The sequence below is a fragment of the Pagrus pagrus genome (genome assembly GCF_965226575.1).
Source record: "Pagrus pagrus genome assembly, chromosome: 11".
Classification (NCBI taxonomy): domain Eukaryota; kingdom Metazoa; phylum Chordata; class Actinopteri; order Spariformes; family Sparidae; genus Pagrus; species Pagrus pagrus.
The window spans coordinates 17,970,773-17,994,165 of NC_140195.1; the positions used below are offsets into that span (position 1 = coordinate 17,970,773).

Sequence of the window (23,393 nt, forward strand, 5' to 3'; positions counted from 1 at the left end):
TGCAGTAATGGAGCCATTATCCTTTTGTGATTTTAAATAGAAATCTTAAATCTATTGATGAAAAAAGCAGAAATATAAATATGGAGGTAAAAGAAGGAATACATTGTTCAGGTGTGGATCAGATCATCTTATTTGTCAGTTTTGGTTGTTTTTTTACACCTAAAATTTCCCAACACAGATTCCATCTCCTCCTTTATTTCCTGGTTATCCTAATTTATCTTCTCCTGTGCTGCTCCCCATCGGACAGAGTGACTCATAACTTTCATGTCGAGCTGTGGAGGGCGCCTCCTGCAGTGCACTGAAACAGTTCAAACAGCCTGACCTTTGTGACAGGCCACAACACGCCCAGTGAAAGCGCTCAAGGACAGATGCCATCGTCGTGTCACGCCAGAGGGCCACCGGGTACTCATCATTCAGAGGATGAGCTGGGTGAGTTTCTTTTAAACCAAACATCCAAACGGAGAGCTGTGATGGTTTGAGATGCCACAAATGGGCTTGCAGGTCTCAAATTCTGAACCTGATGAGAGTGCTGAGGGGAGCAGGAGGTTGCAGCTGATCAGGCAGAAGGAGCAAATTTTGAGATTATTATTATATCTTCTTCTTCTTCTTGTTATTATTATTATTATTATAACATAATCTTCTATACAACATATATAAAGGTTCAGTAAGATCTGTGGACCTTCAAGAGGATTTGATTAGTTTCTTGATAAATGAGCGAGTCGCTAATAGCAATGCAATTTTTAAACAAACCACCACGTCTTGGAATTAGATTTCTAAATTTAAACCTCATATTTATTCTCATTTATTCTCTGTGTGATATGATGGTGCCCCTTTTTAACAAGGCCCCTCTAATAGGGTTTATAAGTTGAATAATGGCTTTAATAAAATCCCTTTTGTTGTTGTTAATCATTTCTATGCTAAGATATTGTGATCTCTTAAAGTAAATGTTGGTAATCCATTGAAAGATGCTTTAAAAGTATTTAAATAGATTTTGGTGGCGGCCATGCAATCCAATTAGCCGAAGGGACTTTTAAATAACTTTTCAAGCCCCAGATCTGCTCTTATCTGTCCTTAAATAATCTATTACTATCACAAAAGCCATTAGTTACACCTTATAACCCTTTATCAGGAAGTGGTATCAGTATGATTTATATTATCTTTGGTTGCAAATGTCATGCAGCTGTATGAACTGTGAAAAGAAGACTACAGTTGGCCTGTTTGTATCATAGCCTGCATATTATTGGCATGTGTTGTGTAGAATGGGTATTAAATGAGTATTAAAATAAACAATGCGTGCAGTGAAAATACAATGACATTAAAGCCGACGTGAAGAGACAGATAATTCCTCGTTATAGAAAGGATCCTCACAACGGAGACGTGATGTTAAATGCTGTTATCTAAATTAATGCTGGCCACCTCTGAACTTTCAGACGTGTCCACAGCCTGTGTCATTTACGCGTGTATTGAGTCCACACCTGCAGGTCAGCTGTGGACCGCCTGGGGGCGCTCTCACACCACACAAAGCTGCGGCCTCACTCTCCTGACCGGAGACCGACTCGCTCGTGTGTCTTCAGCTTGTTTTAAATTTAACAACACCTCAGTTGACGGAGGCTTGTCAGGGATATGTCCATTTGTGCCCAACTTTGAGCACCATTTAGGCTGCACGGACTGAATTCACGTATCTGCTAGTTTAAGAAGCGACTACATTTCCCATCATCCCCGTGGGGCGCATCACTTTTCCTCTTGTCAGTGCCGATTTCTTGGTTTGCAGCTGGAGCAGCTGGATGAACGCGCGACTGTGCTGCAGTTTCTGTCTCATGGGGAAGATCCGGTGATTTTTTATTGTGATTTTTCTCTAAAACCGCTGGATTATGTTTATGTTTCATTTAAGTTTCTACGTAAAGTTTCTTCTTTTCTAGTTTTGAATGATTTTCTTCGAGTCCTAACAGCGGATAAGTTGGATACACTTGTTTTAGTTCATCTCTTTGGGGAGTTTTTTCCGGTTAAAAGCCCACATTTAACCGCATGGACAGACAGCAGTGTGCGGACTGAAGCTGAGCTGTGCACCAGACTCCGGCTTCACAGTTGGACGGACGAGCCTCCGGTGCCAACGCCTTTCCCCCCTTCTCTCTCCGGGAAACTTCAGCTCACACCGCCCCGAGGATCGTCTGACGGCGTCTCCCGTCAACTCATGAGCTGCTGAAGACACAATCCGACACTAAACAAGTTGTTGCCGAGTGAGAAAAATGGGCTGCACGATCAGCGCCGAGGACAAAGCTGCGGTGGAGAGGAGTAAAATGATTGATAAAAACCTGCGGGAGGACAGAGAGAAGTCCTCCAGAGAGGTGAAGCTGCTCCTGCTCGGTAGGAAAACTCTTGATTAATGCATGAAATCACTTGAAATCATCTTTTCACGTTCACTTTTTCACTGCAGTCTTCTAGTTTATCTGACTCCAAACACTCCTCCTCCTCCTCCTGTTGGTTTAATGCAGCTGTGGCTCTTCATTCTGCACTGACACAACTTGTAAAGTAAACCAGATGTTGGCGGTGAGGGGGCCAGTGCTGCTGCCTCGGTGCTTTTCTCTATGTCAGCTATGAGTTGTCTAGAGGCAGGGAGGACGTGCTCAGAGGAGGCCGTTTGTTGACATGTGTTGACACTTGTCACAAAACACGTTGTAACTCATGCAGGCCTGTTTAACCTCAGTGCCTACAAACACAACCGTGCAGCTGCGACCCTGCTCTGACTTTTCTGGGTCAACGATTTCAGGGATCCAAACACTAAAAAAATTAAAGATAAATGTTCTTTATACCTGTCCCTGCACACTGTACATCTTCGTACAGATGTTTTAGGGCTGCCTGGGTGACTGATCCTTAATTCTGGGGGTCAATATCGATGTGTGGCGCTGAAACAGTAAGCGTCACTGGGAAGTTAAAGGAGAGGTGTTGTGTTTTTCCTTTCCTTCAGTGTTTTATGTTCCTGTGCATGTAAAAGGTCTTGAAAGTTAGCAAAGTAAAAGTCTGCACCAGCAGAAAGCTCCCCTCTCCCACAGAAAACGCTGCTCCTGAAACACCTCGTCATAAGTCCCGCCTTTAAATCTGTGACTTTGTGACATCACAGTGTGTCACCATGTCACACATGTACATAATTTCTGCTCAGCGGCTGGTTTGGCGTCATTTTGCTCTAAAAATGACTTAAATGATAAACTGAAAGTCACTGCCGATGCATTTTCTGCCGATCACCTGATGGATTAATCAACTTATCTTCTCAGCTCCACTGAGTTTGAAAGAGCTCTCTCTCTGTACTCATTTAATTTAACTTATTGTAGAATTAGTTTGCCGTTAGATAAACGTTACGAGTCATTTCAGGTGGTTCAGCCTCACTGGAACAACAACAACGAAAAGATCTTGGTGACTTCCAGGTTCAGTGTCACAACCACTCCTGCGCTGTCTGTGTTTAAACTCTCTCTAATGCACTGGTTGTGTGTAACGGCTCTCGCTGCTGGTATGAATTACTGGCGCACACACACTCAGTGGCACTGACGCTGTGGGTGTGGACTGCTCAGCCGTGCCAGAGGGATTAAATGCCTTCAGACCAGCAGCACTCAACATTTTTATGCTCTGCTCCCTTTGGCAGGAACTTCTGTCTGTGACAGTTTTCAAAAAGTAATTTAACTCTACACCCCGTTTTATAGCTGTGGCTGTGTTTGCACTGTATATCCTCTGGAACAGTGGTCCCAAGTGTTTTTAATTTGTGGCCCTGAAAATGAAGCAATGTCTACTTTTGACCCGTCATCACAGCTTATGTCCCCGGAGTGGTCGCAGTTTGTGAGCAGAGATTTTTACTTTGTGGATTCGTCTCATGTAGAAAACTTTCAGAGGCCTGGAGAAGTGAAAGTATTTCACAATATAAAAAAAAAAAAAGAAGAAAAGTAAGTAATTTACTGACACAGCTTTTGTCTCTGTCACTTAATCATGTGATGTCCCTTCAAATGTGTCTTGAGACCCACTACAGAGCCCAGACCTCCAGGTTGAACCACTGCTGCATAATCAACAATGTAATGAAACATTTTTGGCCGGAGGAGCTTGAGGAGTTTGAGAGAGACCTGTGTACTCCTTTTATGCCATCACATCAGTAAATAATTAGACAATAATAATGAGAAACATAATCATAAGTTATTAAAGCTCCTAAAATCATCTATTTTGTCTGATTAACTGATCAGAATTGTCACTATTTGACTTTGTACTAATCATTTTACCCCCCCTTGTGTAGGATTTGGCTTCCTGACACACACAATTATAACACACCATCGGCATGTTTACAGTTTACTTGTCTAACCCACTTACAAGTTGTTTTGAAGAAAGAGACAACAGCCTGTTGCTTCCTGTAGTGTAAAGAGGTCACGATTAAGTCACAGGCTAAATGCTGATAAAGAAAAAATGACATTGTGCAAGATCCAACTTCCTTTAAACGGTTTCGTATGAAACATTTAACAAGACTGAACTATCTACAGTTGTCCTTTGCAAATGTTTGAGTTTATTGCTAATAACCATCAAATCCACTAACCAACGTCACATACGATACATGTTGTCACCCTGTGAATTCATAAACACATATTTGTTTAGCACTGAACAAGTTTCTTGATCACAAGTATTAGTCTAATCATTGGAGCCCTCCTTTCTGTCTTTCTTTCTTAATCTGATGATAGGTTTTTCTCTTTTTTGGCAGCTTGGGGGGCAAACATTAACTATTTTTTTTAGTTTTTCATACAAACTGAAGCGTGGTATTCACTGTTTTTAGCTCGTTTTGTCTTGCTCAGTGGACAGTGGGTGCAAAAACCAAAACAGAGCTGAAAGAAGCTAAAACGCTCTGTGAAGCTGAGAGGAACTGCCAAGACACGGTCCATGCGAGCGACACAAGAACGATCTCATGTGGCGTCGTGTTCTGGGATGTTTCACCTGAAAATCACAACACAGTGCGAGCTGCTGGTGCAGTCTACGCCTGCGGGCCGGGTGCTGTAGCATGAAACAACTAGAATTGCGGTCAGTAAAGCGCATACCTCCGCCAAGGCCCAACAAGAAAAGGCTGTAACAAGAGGTGACAAGTGAAAGCTGACTCCTTGTTATTGGATTCCCTATGAGGACTGATGTTTGTTACTTCCACCCACCGCTGTAAGAGCAGACGGTGAGTATGTTCACCGGGGGGACCGGGTGTTGTCTTTAGGGCTCGAGTATTTGCGTGGACCACATCTCAGGCCTAATTCTCTGTGGGCTTTACCAAGTGTCCAGACAGCTTGTGCAGCATCAGCTCTGTGTTGCCTCGAGCTGACGGTACTGATGCAACGCTGTAATGCAACGCTCTTGACATTTTGGTTGAGACATTGCCTTTTTCACATGAAATGTTATGCAACAGACACTTCACTGTACTGAAACGCTGAAGTTTGAAGAGAAGTGTCGTGTGACTGACCAGAGGCAAGTCCTCACTGTGGTGTTTTCATTTGTCCTGTAATGTGATCTCATGTAATCTGATTAAACATGGCCTGAAACATGTTACCAGAGCAAATGAGAGCATCAAGTGATTGATTAAGTGGGTGATTCAGATGCGGCTGTTAAATTAGTCATTGAAATGAAACACAGCAGGACTTCCTGAAGACGTTGCAACATAATGCACTGATGGTATATGATAGACTGAGGGGCTGTGTCTCAATAAGTTGCACCATCACATGACAGGACTTATGCGCTCGCAGGGAAAAGTGTTTATTTCCCCCTGAGCTCATGTTATTAAAAGAATCAGTCACGGTGTCAAGCGGACAAATTAATGTGCTGATTGTGATCAGCGGTGAGCAGAGAGAGTGTCTGTGGCTTGTTGAGGAGGGACAGAGGACAGTGTTGATGTTGGGGAGGCTGCTTTAGATCAGAGAAACACAATATTAAGTGCCATGTTGTAGATTCCATCGAGAGATTCAATGTTATACTTCCCCAAAAAATCCATCTTAACTGATTTCCTGTGAATGTGTGATCTCAGCATTACTCACCAGAACAGGAAGTACAGTATATGGGAACATGTGAGTGCAAACCTTGTTTTTTACTTACTGTTTGTGTTCTGGACCACGTTCCTGTCGGTGACATTATTCTCACAATGAAGGGCAGCTTTCCCATCAGCAGGCTGATATTTATGTCTGCACTGATTTTCCTTGTTCCTCCATCAAGATCAGGGTTGCCCAAACTTTTTCCATCGGAGATCTGAAACTTAATGGCGGGCCACGGGCCAAAAGGCAAACATCGTCGTGTTGGATTGGATTGTTGAGATGCAAAACTGTATTTAGGATTAGGGTTGACCGATATGGCTTTTTCAGATTATTAGAAATCAAGGAGACTGAAAACCAATAATAGACCAGCAGTAGAATGAAGTACAATTTACTCAAGTACTGTTCTGTACTGTAAATATAGGTACTTTACTTGAGTACTTTTGTGCTACTTAACACAGAATCTATCAGAATATTCAGTGTTTACAGACTATTGTGATGTGTTACCAATCAGAAAGTGCTGTGGGAGGGACATTGTGTGAGAGGATGTCGTAATCAGAGCCAAAGAAGCACATTTTTAAATTAGTTTATCTGACAGAAAAATCACAGATTCCGATAATTGGAAAAATGCTGAATATCACCCTGATAATCTGCCAGGGCTGGTAATAATGGTAATTATGGTATAATGACTGACTTCCTTCACAAACTGTCACTGCTCCTGCTGTGCTCAGATTATGAAAAATAATAAAGATGAAGAATATATTTAAGGAAAAAAAGCATATTTTTTGCTATTAACATCCTACAGACAGTTTGTAATTGTCCTTTTCATCGTATTATTTAACTAAACTGCATGTTTGATGCTTCATATCTTATTAATAACACATAAAGGTCCTATTTGTAACAAAAGTTGATTTTGAGTCTCATTCCCAACTGTGATACTTTGGGGTTGTGGGACGGGTTGGCCATGATCCCAATGCGTCAGTAGTTAGTTAGTAGTTAGCAGTAGTTGTTTTTGTTTAGTTACTTCTGAGATGCAGCGTACACCGAAACATGTACCAGACCTCAATCGTAGGGTTGGAGTTTGGTTAGGTTTAGGCAATAAAAATAATTGATTAGGGTTTATGAAAACATCGCAGTTTGGGTTACAATCACTACATTACTTCTGCTACAAACTTACGTCACGTTATGTACCTGACATAGCAAAGTTAAAATAACTCACTGTTGACTTCTGGTTTCATGCTAGGTACGAACAAATCCTGTGCTTGTTTAAACCCTCCACCATCCCCAACCTCATCCCTGCACCAACTTTTCTGTCTTCATACTACTTCTCCTCTCTCCCCCCTCTGCAGCTGTGGTAATTACCGCACCCGCGAGAACTCTCCACCTAACAGTAAAAATCAATATGGGTCATAATGACTATTGTCTTTTATCTGATGAGGACTCATTTCACATGAGCGCCACGTCATGGTGATGGCACTGTGAGACGATTTTTAGTTTTTCCACTGTTGATAGATTACAGTCCGATTGCATCTGTTTGTTGTGCAGAAGTCGTGCTATTTTAGGAAGCTGAGCACTGAGTGTTATGACAGAAGTAAAACTTGAAATAGATTTCACATGAAGTCACATCGATGTGGTCTCTGGATCAGCTCAGCGCAGCTACAGACCAGCGGCGAACTCATCTGTGAGGATTAACGTCTGGCTGTGGCGGAGCAGCGTTACAATGCAGCGCTAGAATCTCATTGTATGGAAACATTCATTTTCGAGTTCTGACCACAGAGTTGAGGGGGAAGTGATTTTTCCAGGCAGTGCCCTCCACTCCCTGCCCGTGCTGGAACAGCAGAGTTATGGTGGGAAAACAAAGAGGAGATCGGCTGCTCTTTGTGCAAAACCACAGAGCTGGAGTGCCAACGCACCCCTCCAATGAAAATGGTCTCCTGTGTGACCACGAACAGTGATTCATAAAAAATCTGCACTTGAGATTCTTGTTAAATGAGGCTCAGTTTGGACTCTGGCAGTAAGCCACGCTTGATTATCAGCCAAAAAATGCCACGAATGAGAGAATTGGTGTCTGATAGAACGAGGAAAGGGATCAACACAATTCATCCTGTCTTGCCTGTCTATGTGAGCGGGCATAAATCTCTCGCTGGTGACAGCTTAACCAAAGAATTCATGGATTTATTTCTCGTCGGCCAGCCATCTGAACATATTAACATACTGTAAGCCTCCTTGACAAAATTCATCAGCGAAGGATTCCTCGCTGGCGGTGGGATTGTGTCTCGCCACCTTTAGGGCAACAACAATATTAAGAGGGAGAGTGTATATCCTTTTTAAAAAGGTGTTGTTACATTTGGACTAGTTCCTGGCTGCTGTAAAAAAGAAGTCGATCCATATTTTAAATTCCAGCGTCTTCACTCTGCGGTTTCTGTTAATTAATGCATTTATATTAAGCAAAAGGAGGCTCTCCTGCCAGTGTAAACCCACCCGAGATGTTTATGGAAATGATCTCTCACTGGTTGGATGAGTTTGACATCTAATATTTCATGTGCCCACATGTTTTCATGCCTCTTTAATTAGACTCCAGCTATGAAATATTGCTGATTCTGGAATGAGTCAACGGATGGCACAGGGGCACACACTTCCACAGAAACCTGCTTTCAAGTCCCAGCAGTGGCTCGGTCATTCATCCATGCATCGGTTTGGATAGTAAATACAGCGCGATGAATGAATCGTGCTTCCAGTTTGTCCCATTGGCTAACTGTGGTACTGCAGCATGTTCTTCCCCATAAGCATTATTAGCCTGTAACACTACACTGTAAAGTCTGATAGAAGAAAAGATCAGTACTTTACCTATAAGGTCAATTTGAAACAGGAGCTAGAAGACAGTTAGCTTAGCTTAGCTTGGCATAAAGCCTGGAAACAAGGGGAAACAACTAGCCTGGCTCTGTATGAAGGCAGCAAACTGCCTATGTTGGTGCTTTACAGGGCGCTGATGTGCTACCTTGGCAAGATACTGTGGCTTCCTCCTGACTCTGCATCATATTTGCACGGCGGTTTTTGTACAAACAAGACAAAGCATGTTCATTTATTGAGCTTTAGAGGTACTAAGTCAGACTTTGTTATGTTTGGACCGAGCCAGGAAGCTGTTGCGAGCTGTTTCCAATCTTTAAGCTAAGCTAAGAGGCTGCTGAGTCCAGCTTCAAATTCTAACCCTTGCCAAGAAACTAAAAAAGTGTATTTCCCTAAATGTCAAACTACTAAACCTTCAATATTTATAGAACTTCCCCAAAACCAGGGAAAGTTATTCTCCTCCCCATCTCGGTGTGAAGTCAGTAGCACGGTGCAGAAACAGGCCACTCAATGTGGAAAGCAGCCAGAAAAGAGAAAACTTTCATGACGTTTCCACCCGGTTAGCAACAAATTAGCGTAAATTGGAGTACAGTATCCAGTTCTTGTAAGACATCCACGTAGAGCTGAAACACAAATACTAAATTAGTTCCAGCTTCTTTGGATTTTCAGGAGCTTCAGCTGGGATTTTCTGTCATGGTTCATAGTTCTCTCCTCTAGTGTCATGTTTTGCCTTTCACTTCCTCTCCTTGTCCTTTCCCCGCCTCTTCTCCTGCTCACCTGTGTTTCATTTGTTAATTAGTGCCTGTTTGTTTAAGCTTGGGTTTTTTCCCCTGACTCTTTGCCAGTACGCCTGTTTTCAGCTGCGTTCCTCATTTCTTCCCTGTGTTCTGCCAGCCTTTTTTATTTTTTGCCTTGTTGCATTTTTGATTTTTCGATTTTGGATTATTGGACCTTCGGTTTTCAACTTTGCTTGTTCCAGCTCTCCTTTTGTTCTGTTACCTGCCTCTGAGTGTTTGAATCTGGCACCAATAGTTACTACACATAAGGCCTCCTGTGATTTTACAGGCATTTTTTCCTATTTTCTTACTTTTTTGCCAAATGATTAATTTAGAAAATAATCTGCAGATCGATTGCCAATGAAAGTATTTGTTAATTGCAGCCTTCCTTACAAAAGGACCATCCCTGTGACACTCCTCCATGTCTGGCTTGGATTGATTCGATCTGGTCCATTAAGATGTTCCAGTCTCTGTGATTCTGTTCAAGGGAAATATAGATCCGAAAAGAAGAAATCTTATCAATAGAGAGACAGTCTGGCTTCTGTCTGTCATATCAAAAATAGAAAGTCACAGACTCTCTTCTGCTGTACAGCTGGGTTTGGGTCAGAGAACAGTTGGTGTTTGTTATTGTGGGGCTTCAGATCGCAGACGGACGCTGTAGAATCATATGTGGTGTGTTTATGGCCCCTTCATGCTCTCTAACGCCCAGAGCAGCATGATATCTGGGACTGTCTCTCCAGTGGAAAAACACTGGCTCAGCCAGAAGCGTGACAACTGCTTCCTGTTTGGATAATTGGTGTAGAAATACTGTGAAGGTTCCCCATTTGAAAACCTTTCCCTGCTCATCATTATTACAGTGGCCGGTACTGTAGCAGATGCTTAGTGAGGCCGTGATATCATCTGTGCCGGTTGTCAGTTCATCATTTGTCACAGATGGACATGATTGTGAAAGCCCGCACTTCCTAAAGAGACTCCCAGCTCTTCACAGTACTCACTATTTCCCATGATCCTCTGTGCGATTCTGCACCTCTTAAGTTCACCCCAAACATACACATTTTTCCTCTGACCTGTAGTGCTGTTTAGCTATCTAGATTGTTTTGGAGATATCCACCGTCTCTCCAATACAAGGAACTGGATGCACTCCGCTTGTGATGCTCAAAGATCCAAAAAGTACAATTGAAAAACTCAACAGCAGTGTCTCTTTCCAGAAAGCCTGACCGGGTTACTCAAGATAAACCACAGAGCTTTTTGTGAGCACTTTGATGTAGGAATCATTTTCCTTTGAAACACTCCCGCTAACTGTATCACTGTGCAGAAGGAAACATGCATCAGCTAATGGACGAGAGGATCATGACAGTGCAGGATTTAAACATTAATGGTGCCTCCTCGGCTGAGCTGTAACATTCAGTAATATATTACTTTGAGAGGTAATTCAGTATTGTAACATGTTTCTAATAGGATTTTGGTAATATTGGTAGTAATATATTATGTCCGGAAAAACGTTACCACTGGTAACATTAGCCAGCTTAGTGAGCTTATTAGCTAGCCTCTTGTCCACTAGTAGATGTATGCTCCCTTCTGCGGAGTGATACATAAAGAAAACAGTTCCTACATGAAACCACTCACAGAAAGCTCTGTGGATTATCTTGAGTTACCGGCTCATCATTTCTGGAAGAATCATTGCTGTTTTTAAATTAATTTTTTGACACTTCACGAGCCGAGTGCCATCTAGTTCCTTTATATTCGAGAGGCGGCAGACATCCCTGCAGCCGATATCTCCGAATCTGTGCAACTCACGCAAAAGCAATCTAAATGGAGAAACAGCACTACTTGATTTTGGGGTTACTGTCCCTTAAACTCCAGGCTGTGGTAAAAAAAAAATTAGCATATGCAGAGTCCTCCATATGTCATGTGTTTTTCCGCAGTCAAAGACAAATAGCCTGGTTCTTGAGGCAGAATCATTGCACTTGTGCACCCAAACGGCTGACTGGTCCCTCAGATAGCACGTAGACATTTGCCAGTAAAATGCATGACAAGGCTGCTTCTTTTTGGCTGTTTTGACACAAACAAACTGCACACCGTACGATGCCTGATTAAATGAGATCAGATTAATTTTAGCCAGCGCTAAAATCTGGTTTGATCCGTCCTCAGCGGGAGAGGGGTCTGCGAGATGTCACGTTGAGGTGTTTTTGTGGCTGCTGTCATTCACAATATGTCTCCCTCATGAAACCGCTCTCCCTCTTTTTCAGGTGCCGGGGAATCTGGGAAAAGCACGATAGTAAAGCAGATGAAGTAAGTTACAGTTGTTCCGATAACTCGCTCATGACATATTAAACTCCTACATCCTGTAATAAACTTTAGTGGTATTTTTGTATCACGCTGATGAAAGACAGCCCCACTCCCTCACTCCCACTTGCAGCTTGTTGTCAGAGGTTAACAATGTGGAGGGCGCCGTGATAACAAACAGGTTTCATCCTTTTGGAAATACTGTGGAAGCAAAGCCAGAGCCTCATTGCACTCAGGCAGGGGAGGAAGCTCCCTTTTGCGTAACGTGTTAAACAATGGGCTCAGAGGCCAGTCGTAGCCTGGCAGGACCTGAATAGACTCCCCCAGTTCCCACATTAGGCATGCTGCATGCTCACTGGAGCTCAAATTCCAGCACTAATGACAGTGTTGCATGGCATTTTTCAGATCTGCAATTTGTCCCACATTTGTTAAAGCCATTGTTCACAATGTCACACGTTTTGTCTCTTAAAGCCTGTTTGGATATTGTTTCTGTTTCAGAATCATTCATGAAGACGGCTATTCAGAAGAGGAGTGCAAGCAGTACAAAGTGGTGGTGTACAGCAACACCATCCAGTCCATCATGGCCATCATCAGGGCAATGGGCCGGTTAAAGATAGATTTTGGGGACACTGCACGGGCGGTGAGTTAACTGCACTGAGTCTGCGTCATTAGTGTGCGTTTACACCCAAAGCACACAGAACTTTTAGCCCAAGGAACTTAAAGGCTCCTTCAACGCTGTCGTCATCTGCATTTCCACCGTGGTGTGAAGAGCCGCAAAGATTAGGAAAATGTACCCACTGATGTTAGCTAAAAACCTATTTTGCACTAATTTGCTTATGAAACTGAATAATACAGCCTCTATAACTGCTAATTCCAAGCTTAACTGCCTTGTTAACTCATCGTAAAACGCATTTTATTCAAAGTCAACAGAAATAAACCCGTCCTGGTTAGTTTATGGTTTCTGGCTGGAGATTTTTTAAATGGAGGCTGAAATAAAATTATGTGAGCTCTCAATCGGAAATGTTTAGCACTGCAGGCCCAACCCCAAAGTCCCTGAACTTTGAGGACACACTACCCCCGCAAGCAGGGGATATTTGCTGGGTAAAATAATGTCATCAACTTAATTTAGACTCTTGTCTCTGCGTTGGAAACTCACTGAGTTCCTCCAAAGGTTCTTGGTCCCGGAGGGAAATTGCTGTGGTGGAGATGCAGATAATCATGATTTTCATAGCGCCACGTCCTCAATCATGAACTAAATCACCACAGCAACAAGTTTACAATGACAGCGATTATTGTCTTTATTACCAGGACGATGCCCGTCAGCTGTTTGCCCTGGCGAGCTCAGCAGAGGAGGGAGTGATGTCGGCAGAGCTGACCACCGTGATCCGGAGGCTGTGGAGCGACGCCGGAGTTCAGACGTGCTTCGATCGATCGCGGGAGTATCAGCTCAACGACTCTGCTGCATAGTGAGGACTCATCATATCTACGCACAGACAGACCCACACAGACGGATACCATCGATATACAAGCTTTTTTAAGATTAATCATTAGTGAAAATAATCTTAAATTTGATTCTGATTCCAAATAGTTTTACTTCCAATGAACCGTGTGACATGTGACAACACTCAATTACTTATTACACACAAAAATTCCCAGAGGAAGTGAAACTGCTCTGTCGATTCATTGTGAAGTTTGAGATTGTGTCATCCATCTTCGAGGTCTTGCTCTCAAACAGGGCATTTCCTGTAATCTTCTTTTTCTCATGAAGAGGAATCGTTCCCTCCTTCGTGTCTGTCGCATTTCCACTGGAACAAAGACGGAGGCATGATGTGTCTTGTTCTTCACAGTCTTGTGTCGGCTTGTTGCTAACTTGGTTGCATTCCTGAAAAAGGAGACACATGAAGGAGAAACAGGCAACTGGGAAATGTTTCTGCCTGTTAAGATTTCACAGTGGTTTTCAGTTTATTGTGATGGTCCACCGCTAATTACGAAAATGCAAACAAAGCAGTTTGAGCCAAATATAGCCGAATCTTGCGTTACTAATCAGACACGGATAAAGCTCAAGGTCTTCTGTGTCCGCAGCGTTTATATCACACCTCACAGAGAGTAGCTCAGTGTGAAGGACACGGCCTTTGTTTTGAAAACAGCCGAGCTGTCGTGGCTCTCGCTGCACTTTATCCACATTACGCGACAGGAGGAACCAGTGGAGTTAGTCTGTTTTTACTCAACCCAGAAGGAGCCAGTGTTTATCATGCACCAAAATATGAGCCCATATTTAGTATCATTCTGTCCTCGGTTGTCTGTCTGCAGAGCACTTCAGCAGACATGACTGTCTGAAAAACATTTTGTTGCTTTGCACCGTGTTGTCTTTATTTTTAAATAAATATCAGCGTGAAAGCCGTTAGATAACCTGATTTTGCCACGAGGTGTTTAAAAAAAAAAAAGGATTTTGTGGGCACATCTGTTTCTGTGAGCGATGCCTCTTCTGTAAATTTAAATTGTGCCGTCATGTGTGCATCGACTCTCCTCATACACTCTTGTGTTTACTCTCTTCTGTCTCTCAGCTACCTGAATGACCTGGACAGGATCTGTCAGCCAAACTACGTCCCGACTCAGCAGGATGTGCTGCGTACACGTGTGAAGACCACCGGCATTGTGGAAACTCACTTCACCTTCAAAGATCTCTACTTCAAGTTAGTACAGCTCTGGTGTATCCGCTAATGAAGGCCTCAGGTGGGCTGTTTGCGCCTTTTGTGCTTCAGCAGTCACAGCCTGAGCTGGTTTACTGTATCGGTGAGCTTTTAGTTTTGGCCTTTCACAAACACATGAATGAAATTTTAGGCCACTGAAAATGAAGCTTGTGTAAACCTCCTTCCAGGGTGATGATATTCAGATTGTGAGTGTTTACTTCTGGATGGGCAGAAACAGATTTTTGGATATGATGATGCAGACAACCCTGTTCCCTTCCTAGTCGGGTCTTATCAGTGTCAGCATAGGAGTATTTGAGAGAAACAAACAGACATTGAAAAGATGATAATGGAAAAGAGAGACAAACAGACATATAAAAAAAAAAAATTTCAGCCCTGATATCTGTAACATATAAGCCTATAATAGAAACTAAAAGTAAAAATAAGTAAGCAAAAGTAAATATTTTCTCAGCAACTAAGCAACCAACTAAAGAGTAGACAATCTGTTTCCTGTGTACACGGAAGGAACCTAAAAAAGAAAGGTCATTACGTCACTGAATCTCGCTTCGGTGACCGACTGTGGTGTCAGCTGTATTGAAGTCAATGGGAGATGCATGGAGAAACACACTAAAACCCAACTTATCTACGTCATATGACTCCTGATGAAGAAATGCCTCCAGAAAATGAATGAACACACTTCAGAGAGCGGGTTAACCACTGATTTTTTTTCCAAAATGATTGACAGGGCTGAAAATATCGTGATAATATTGCAAAAACGTGATCATTTTTGCTTTTAAACCCTGTTTTCAAAATGGCCCGTTTATGTGTGGACTAGACCTCAGCGGTGTGAGACTGTTACCGGTGTAGAAACACTGAACACCTACAGTAGGGTGACAAATTAAAGGAATACCCTGAATAAATGAGTGAAGAAACATAACAAACGGTGACTCTGTGATGCAGTTGGGGGCATTTTGCTGGCATGGTTTGGGTCTAGTTGTCCCCTCAGACTGAAGGGTCACTGCAATCAATACAATACGGTACATTTGTTCTGAGTGATCAATAGTCTCTTCCATGGTCCCATCCACAGTACATGAGGGGTCACTGTATGGTTTGATGAGTATGATAATGATGTGACACCATGCCGAGACACTTTATCTCGGTTATTTCCTGTAATTAGTCACCTGTCTGTTGGTTTGTTGCACTTCTCTCTCGTCTGTGGTGGTTGTTTTTTTTTTTCTCCTTGTGAAATACTGGATAGTTTTATGTCGTCATGCAGGCCAGACACACCCACTCAAGCACCACCGCCATCCCCTCCCAGCCACCCTTACGTAGCTCTAATGCAGACACAGGCAATTTCAGAAAAAATGATGTCGTGACAGATGGAGTCATCAACTCTCAACTGTTTCCAGATAAATGTTATAAACACAACAAGGTCATGCTCTGATTTGCATGTGTACACTCAATATGATCATAAAGGACACAAGGAGAAGTCTGTCTGAAAACACAGAGCTCGAATGTCCTTCAGATGAGACTTGTGACAGTTATTCCTCCTTTTCACATAAAGCAAGGAGAGAAAAAAGGCATTAAATCATCAAATAAAGGTCGAACAAATAAATACTCAATCCAATTTCAGGGTCAACCATATAACTGTTCATGGGCCCCCTCTGGGGTCATCTGTACCCTTTGACCTGTCCTGACAGCAGCTCTGTCTTCATACGTTCCTTTATATTATCATCACAAGAGGTTTTCTGCTAATTAACTTGATATATATCATGAGAAAAAAAGGCTGGGAGTCAGGGACATAGCACAAACATTTGATAGCATGAATGCTGAGGTTTTGTCCTTTGATTTTTAAGTTATTATCTAACAGCTGATGATCATCACTGCAAAATCATAAAAACACTTTCTATAAAATTGCTTTGAAGTCACTAAACGTTGACTGACAAGATGCGTACAGAGCCCGGTCGTGTTAAGTTGCACGTCTCATCGTTTTGATTTGATTTATTTAATCGCACATGAATAAGAACATTAAGGAAACAATATCAATAACAGCAGAATATGTAAGGGAGGCCAAAAGCCTTAAAGGCTCATCAAAGGAACAAAATAACAAAGATAAACTATAAAATATTACGTTTATAAATATAAAGTTATTATTCTCTCACAAAAAGTCTCACACAGATGAGAAAAAATATGTTATTTTGAGTAATTCTGTGTATTTTTTGACTTGCTGGCTTGTGTGGAGCTGTTAGTCTCCTCTCTTTGAGCAGTGCTGATTTTCAAACCTCTTTCATAACTCACAAATGCTTCTGACCGGCATGCAGCCTAACATGACCCCGGCTTTGTGGCAGTAAATGTAATTACATGGCTTCAGTCCTCTTACGTTATTTTATCGCGCTCTTGTACTTATAAATATTGGTGAAACAATAACTGTAATAGCCTCCCTGGCCTGCCTCTGTAACCCCGTGAAAAAAAAAAACACACTCTGGAAATGTGTAATCACTGAATTGGTGTCGGAGCACACGGCGTGCTTTCATGTCTGTGTCGTTTAAACAGCTCAGAATGGAGTCAGTTTGTCTCTGAGGGCCTCAGGAGGAGCACACAGGAACACATGTGTTTTCTGTTCTCCTGCCTCGGGTTTACGAGGATGCTCGTCGTCGTAAAACAATAAAATTCAAATGGAATTTAAAATTAAAAAGAGAGCATTCACTGCTCGTTTGTTTATCCTGTTACTGCGTGTACGTGTGTGTCTGCAGGATGTTTGATGTCGGGGGTCAGCGCTCAGAGAGGAAGAAGTGGATCCACTGCTTCGAGGGAGTCACAAGTATCATATTCTGTGTGGCGCTCAGCGACTACGACCTCGTCCTGGCTGAGGATGAGGAGATGGTGAGTGATGGATACACTGTGGTTTAGATTCGCTGCCCAGTTCGGATCTTAAAGGGACAGTTCACCCCCGGAATAAACACAACATATTCATCCTCCTACCTGCAGTTCTGTTTATCCATCTGGATTGTTTTGGTGTGAGTTACTGAGTTTTGGAGATGTTGGCTGTAAGGATGTCAGGGTGGCACTGCCAGCAAAGTTACTCAAGATAATCCACACCCAGTTTCATGTAGGATACCCAAGGATGACACTTTTCTTCTGCACAGTGATACAGACAGAAAATAGTTCCTACATGAAACTGCTCACAACAAGGTCTGTGGATTCACTTGAGTAACCAGGTCCTGATTTCTGGAAAGAGACATTGTTGTTGAGTTTTTCACATTATTTTTTTTTTTGGTGCTTTAACCACCACAAGCTGAGCACAATCCAGTTCCAATACATTAAAGAGCAGGCAGACATTTTGACTTGTTAGCGTAGGAAAGGAACCGATGTTACTAATAATATTAACAATGAGTCTGTTCTGTTCAGATGTCCCGGGCTGACATGACAGTGTGACAGTTTTTTATAGCTTGTAACTGCTGGCAGAGACTCAACAGCACCTCTTTCCATTTGGAAATTTCAGCCGCTCCAGTTTGTGTAAAATATGTTTTTATTAGTCTGCGCTGTTTACGACGCTGTTGTGGTGTTTGATTTAAGCACCACGCAGAGCAGCAGGTGCAGTTTTGTGTCACCAATTCAAATGACCTGGACACCGCGGCCGGCGAGCACTAAGCTGCACTGTGCAGGTTAATAGCAGGAAAATTAAGTTCATCCTAATTGCTTTATTCACCGTTCACCGTTCTGACATGTCAGTCTGTCTTCTGTTTGAGTTCAAATCCCTCCTCTCTCCTCAGAACCGGATGCACGAGAGCATGAAGCTTTTCGACTCCATCTGCAACAACAAGTGGTTCACGCTCACCTCCATAATCCTCTTCCTCAACAAGAAGGACCTGTTTGAGGAGAAGATCAGCAGGAGCCCGCTCACTATCTGCTACCCCGAATACGCTGGTGAGACGAACCTGCTCTTGTAATTGAGTTCCATACTGGACTTCATGTTTTCTGTTGAAAAACACTGAGGTTGTTCACAGCAGACATTTTGCCTTATCATAACAGGAAACTGTAAGTCGCCCCTCTGTGTTTTCATCAAAGGAAATGTTTATTTATCTATCTGCTGTATCTGAACATCGACTTCCTGGAAATGTGTGATCACGTGATTTGAGTTAAGGACGATGATGTAGGTTTAGTTTTCACTGCAAAAGCCAGTTTTAAGGTTGTGGTGAATGTTAAATAAGCTTTGAGTATGAAATATCTCTTTATTATGTGCATGCTTTTGACATTTTTACCGATCAGAAAATGTTCTGATATATTCTCTGCACAGCAGCCTGAGATATCAGCATTTTAAGTTATCTGCAGCCCATTTCTTGGTAACTCAGATGTTCTAATGTAAAAAATGGACTTTGACAGTTGTATTTATAGACCTGCTACACACGGGTTTGTGTCACAGTTGATCATTTTTACGTTCCTAGTCGTGAGCATCACTTCAGGTGTTTCTACTCAGATTTAACAACCACTTGCAGAAAAGCCAGTGTTTGCATTTCAAATGTTTTGCGCAGCATATTTTCCATTTATTAATCAAAACGAGCTCAAAGCGTCGTGGAGAACGAACAAAACCTGCAAAAGAATAACAAATTTTATTGAAAAATGAAAAACAGACAGCAGACAGAGAGAAAGTGTCTTCTCGGGTAAGACCTATTGTTGTTAATTTGAAGCAGCAGCAACAGGAAATAAGACCCAACTGGTCACAGATTAATGCCAAATTTGTTTCACAGCGTGTCCCAGAGATCAGACAGGATTGCTTCACGTAAATTATAACCCACTTCTCTTCACAACTGGACCTTTTCTTTTTACCGTAGGTGGCCATTCATACGAGGAGGCAGCAGCTTATATCCAGTGCCAGTTTGAAGATTTAAATAAACGAAAGGACACCAAGGAGATCTACACCCACTTCACTTGTGCCACAGACACCAAGAATGTGCAGTTTGTGTTTGATGCCGTCACCGACGTCATTATCAAGATCAACCTGAGGGAGATCGGGCTCTACTGAAGCTTCAGTCCCTGCAGGTCAGCTCACCGACTTTTACCTGCACTGCAGTTCAGATGTGGCAACAAATGGCATAATGACGAATGACTGATGCACCACTCCAGGGACAACATTCAAACCTCTTATGTGATTGTGCTCATGTGCTGACAGTTCACTGGGTCCACTTGGATGAACTGCAATGAAATTTGTCTATGACAGTCATTGCGCCCAGTGGATCAATCCTGATTACTTTTTTTTTCACTAAGAGACGCAGGAGCAGAGATAGGTATTGGTGTGTTGATGTAAAGATAGTTCACTAAACGTTACCCTAACAGGCTAACATAGATAAACAAGGCAAAGATTGGTGAATATGTCTGTGGATGTAAACATGCTTACACACTAAATTGACGCTAACAAGCCAACATGGAAAAACAAGGAAGAGATAGGTGTTTGTGTGTTGATGTAAAGATGCTGACACACTAAACGATACGCTAACATAAATAAACAAGGAAGAGAAAGGTATTTGTGTGGATGTAAACATGCTAACACACTAAACGCAATGCTAACAAGTGAGCATGTGTAACTTCAAACATAAACATTTACATGGTAACATTAGCATGCTAACATGCTAAATGCTACAGTAAGAACAATCTGGATGCATTTCCAGCATGCTAACATTAGCACTCAGCTCAAAGAAGGGAGGCTTAAAGGTGCAGCTTATATTTTGCTTTTGTTGGTTGTTTGTTTGTCTTGGCATGTAAACAGCCAAAAAAGCATGTCTATAAAAATGTATTTTATTATTACCAAGCAGCTTTAAAATTAAAATTACAGTTTTATTTTGGGGGCAATGTTTTTATAGTGATGCATTGTATGAAGGGATTATTTCCTGTATCCATGGTATTAATGATTATTGTCTCCTTGCAGGAGGAGAATCAGGACTTCTGGGCTGGTATGTTTTGTCTGCAGAGGGCGAATTGGAAAGTAGGTTTTGTAAGGACTGAGCTGTGACCATGCTGCATGCAGGACCTAAATTCCACAATTTGGGGACTTGATACTATGATCACTTTTGTCTTAATAGATTTTATGAAGCAGAGCATACTGGGAGGAAGTGATAAGTGGGGGGGGGGGGGAGGGGAGGCCTGTGAAATGATCACTGTGGAGTCCTGTCATATTAAAGACCTTTCCATCAGTCAGGGGCTGGCAGGTAAAGCCCCTCTGATGTCTCTGACACATTCATAGTTTGTCTGTCATGTGTACAAGGACCAAAACAGACGGCCTGTTTCAGATCCATTACTGCATTTCACAGTTTCACAGCTGACATGTAAATTCTGTTCACTCTCTTTGTGTTGCATCCTCTCTTTGCTTAAGTTTATATCACATTGCTTTTATTGAATATTTGCATTTGTTATATTTTATTTTAAATTTGGAGTTGCAATTCTGTAGTATTTTCACTTTTTGGATGTGTGAATGCCATAACTTATGTATGGAGATATATTTTGTGTGAGCAGTTTTGGTGTATATAGCGTATCCTTTTGGGTCTGGGATTAGTTAGCAAGAGTCGAATGAGCTCCGTAGCACCACCCTGTCCACATAGTTATCTTAACTATTAATTCAACAGCATCGTATTCGACAATATTTTTATAAAGAGACTCATCACTGCAAATCAGTTTGTGGAGGGAGATCATGATTTCCCTGTTTCAGGAGTTGAGTAAGATTCACTCAATGGAGGTCAAGATAGAATATCCTGGGTTTTTTTTCTAGGTATTTTTTTAATCCTATGGATATCAGAGAATATATACAAACACATCAAACATAAAAAGTGGGATAGTTTGATACAGCCAGAGGCTGTATTTGTGTTTTGTTTTTTATTTGGCTGTAGCCATCACATAATACTGAGAAAATCTGATGCTGTTACATACGGTAGTGGAGCACAGTTTGGGTTAAATCAGACATTTCCTGCACAGAAAAGTAGAAAACATTAACAATTTCATGTATAGCTCTCTTTACATTTCTGCAGTTGTATTGGTTCATTTTAACATCATTAAATGATGGCACAAAGTTGTCTTCCGTTTTTTTTTCTTTTCAATTTGAAAGACTAAACCAACCACGTTTTCCACCATGAAGGTTTATAGAGGCCCAGTCTCACCTACACTACGCTACACTATGCAGGGAAGGAGGTCAAGCACATTGGAAACAGTATTTTTAGACTTCAGGGACACATCTGCTCATTGTGTTCCAGCTGCTGCACGCACCGCTGCCCACCGATATGTCCTCATTATTCTACCTCGTATGTTACCTCTGTAGTTTAACACCCAGTGGAAGTTTATTAATGATGTAAGGTGCATCATAAATTCAACTATAATCAATCTTCAAGTCAACATGAGAGCGTCACACAACAGATTTTGAACGGCTTAATTGAAAAAGAAAAGACTATGAATTACCTAAAACACCTGGGTACTGCCGTTTGTTAGCAAATGTTAGTCAAACAGGATTTGAAAGTACATATTGTTGGGGATTATTTGAGCTGCAGATTAATACTTTACATATTTCTTTCACCAATGATAGTTGCAGGATAATGAATGTGGAACTGAATCAGAATAAACTACATCTTAAAAAGTTCATTTAAATGGAGGAACATGTCATGTCATGGAATAATTTTTAGTTTTGGTCTTTTCGTGGGATTTGCTGACAGAAATCAAGACTATCACCAGACTTCCTGAAAGCAACATGTTACTGCTGTGTACTGCAGCTAAAAGTTAACTCTATCTCAGGGGATTTGGACCCCAGGGAGGAGGAGGTTGTCGGTCCGGGGCCAGAATGGGCATCAGAACTGGGGCAGGCAACGGAACCTGGCTTAGCAGGGAGCGAGCTAAGAAGACCAAGTGGGAGGTAGGAGACAAGAATACATCTCCAATTAGCACTTAGTTGTTGGCGGTCACCAGCTGTTGATAAGTAAACAGCTGCACAACAAACGCCAAGTCGCTGTTGGACTAATATGTAATGTTAGCTGGCTCGCTAAGCTATACGGTATGTTGGTGCACTTGATGTTTGACTGTGTTAACCAAGTTCCCAACATGCTAGTATTTGATCATACGCTAAGTCTTCCCATTTCGACGGAGGTTTAGCATGTAGCATGTTATAGCCAGGTGTTGTTGTCTCTAGTTCAGGTTACGTTACCTCAGTTTTACTGTTCTAAGTTGTGTGCAACACTTGGCAAAGTAAAAAACAAAATGGCTGAGCATGCATGTTCATTTCAAGACACAAGTTTTAAGACATAACATCGTTACGACGTGCCAAGTTTTGTTTCTAGTCAGCAATTAACGTAACGTCACATCTGGGATTCGTATTTACGATAGTTGTGTTGCCCTCAGAGACGAGTTATAATGTTGCTTTAAGGTCTGCTGACATGTATCTACATTCATTTGCATTCAATACAAATTATACTAATATATAGTTTAAAAAACAGCTTTAAAGAAGAAACTTCAGTGCTCATTCAAATCCAGCGGTACAGTTCCTCTATGTCGGCTCCACATGCTGGCGTGCTATCGATTCATGAATCCGTCTGTTCACAGTCGTACAGTAAATCTCAACCTGCAGATTAATAACATAGTTGATTTGTTTTGCTCTGTCAATAGATTTGTTGTCAGTGAACTTCCATACACTGACATTTCCCCTCTCCGACTAAAACAGGGAACTTATATAACAGCAGCTTTGTCCCCAACAAGTAACAGCCTGAGGTTATCGCTCAGTGCCGACGGCCCTGTTTCTCCGAGTG

The 23,393-nt window shown here is 42.0% G+C and overlaps 1 protein-coding gene across 1 annotated transcript; it reads left to right on the top strand.

Moving 5' to 3' along the window:
* Positions 1 to 1,600: 1,600 nt before the first annotated feature.
* On the top strand, positions 1,601 to 21,681 carry gnai3 (guanine nucleotide binding protein (G protein), alpha inhibiting activity polypeptide 3). Its single transcript, XM_084365531.1, has 9 exons — positions 1,601 to 2,364; positions 11,896 to 11,938; positions 12,431 to 12,572; positions 13,241 to 13,398; positions 14,497 to 14,625; positions 17,373 to 17,502; positions 18,393 to 18,546; positions 19,452 to 19,659; positions 20,543 to 21,681. Exons 1-8 carry the CDS (start codon positions 2,247 to 2,249, stop codon positions 19,640 to 19,642), a joined length of 1,065 nt encoding a protein of 354 aa, XP_084221657.1. The 5' UTR covers positions 1,601 to 2,246; the 3' UTR covers positions 19,643 to 19,659; positions 20,543 to 21,681.
* The last annotated feature ends 1,712 nt before the right edge of the window (positions 21,682 to 23,393 follow it).

What these genes read in the sequence shown, in the direction of transcription:
- gnai3 (XM_084365531.1), top strand. Translation starts at nt 2,247, where the DNA reads ATGGGCTGCACGATCAGCGCCGAGGACAAAGCTGCGGTGGAGAGGAGT. An exon ending in ACGATAGTAAAGCAGATGAA is followed by an intron (nt 11,939 to 12,430) that starts GTAAGTTACAGT and finishes TTTCTGTTTCAG; the next exon opens with AATCATTCATGAAGACGGCT. An exon ending in TTCAAAGATCTCTACTTCAA is followed by an intron (nt 14,626 to 17,372) that starts GTTAGTACAGCT and finishes GTGTGTCTGCAG; the next exon opens with GATGTTTGATGTCGGGGGTC.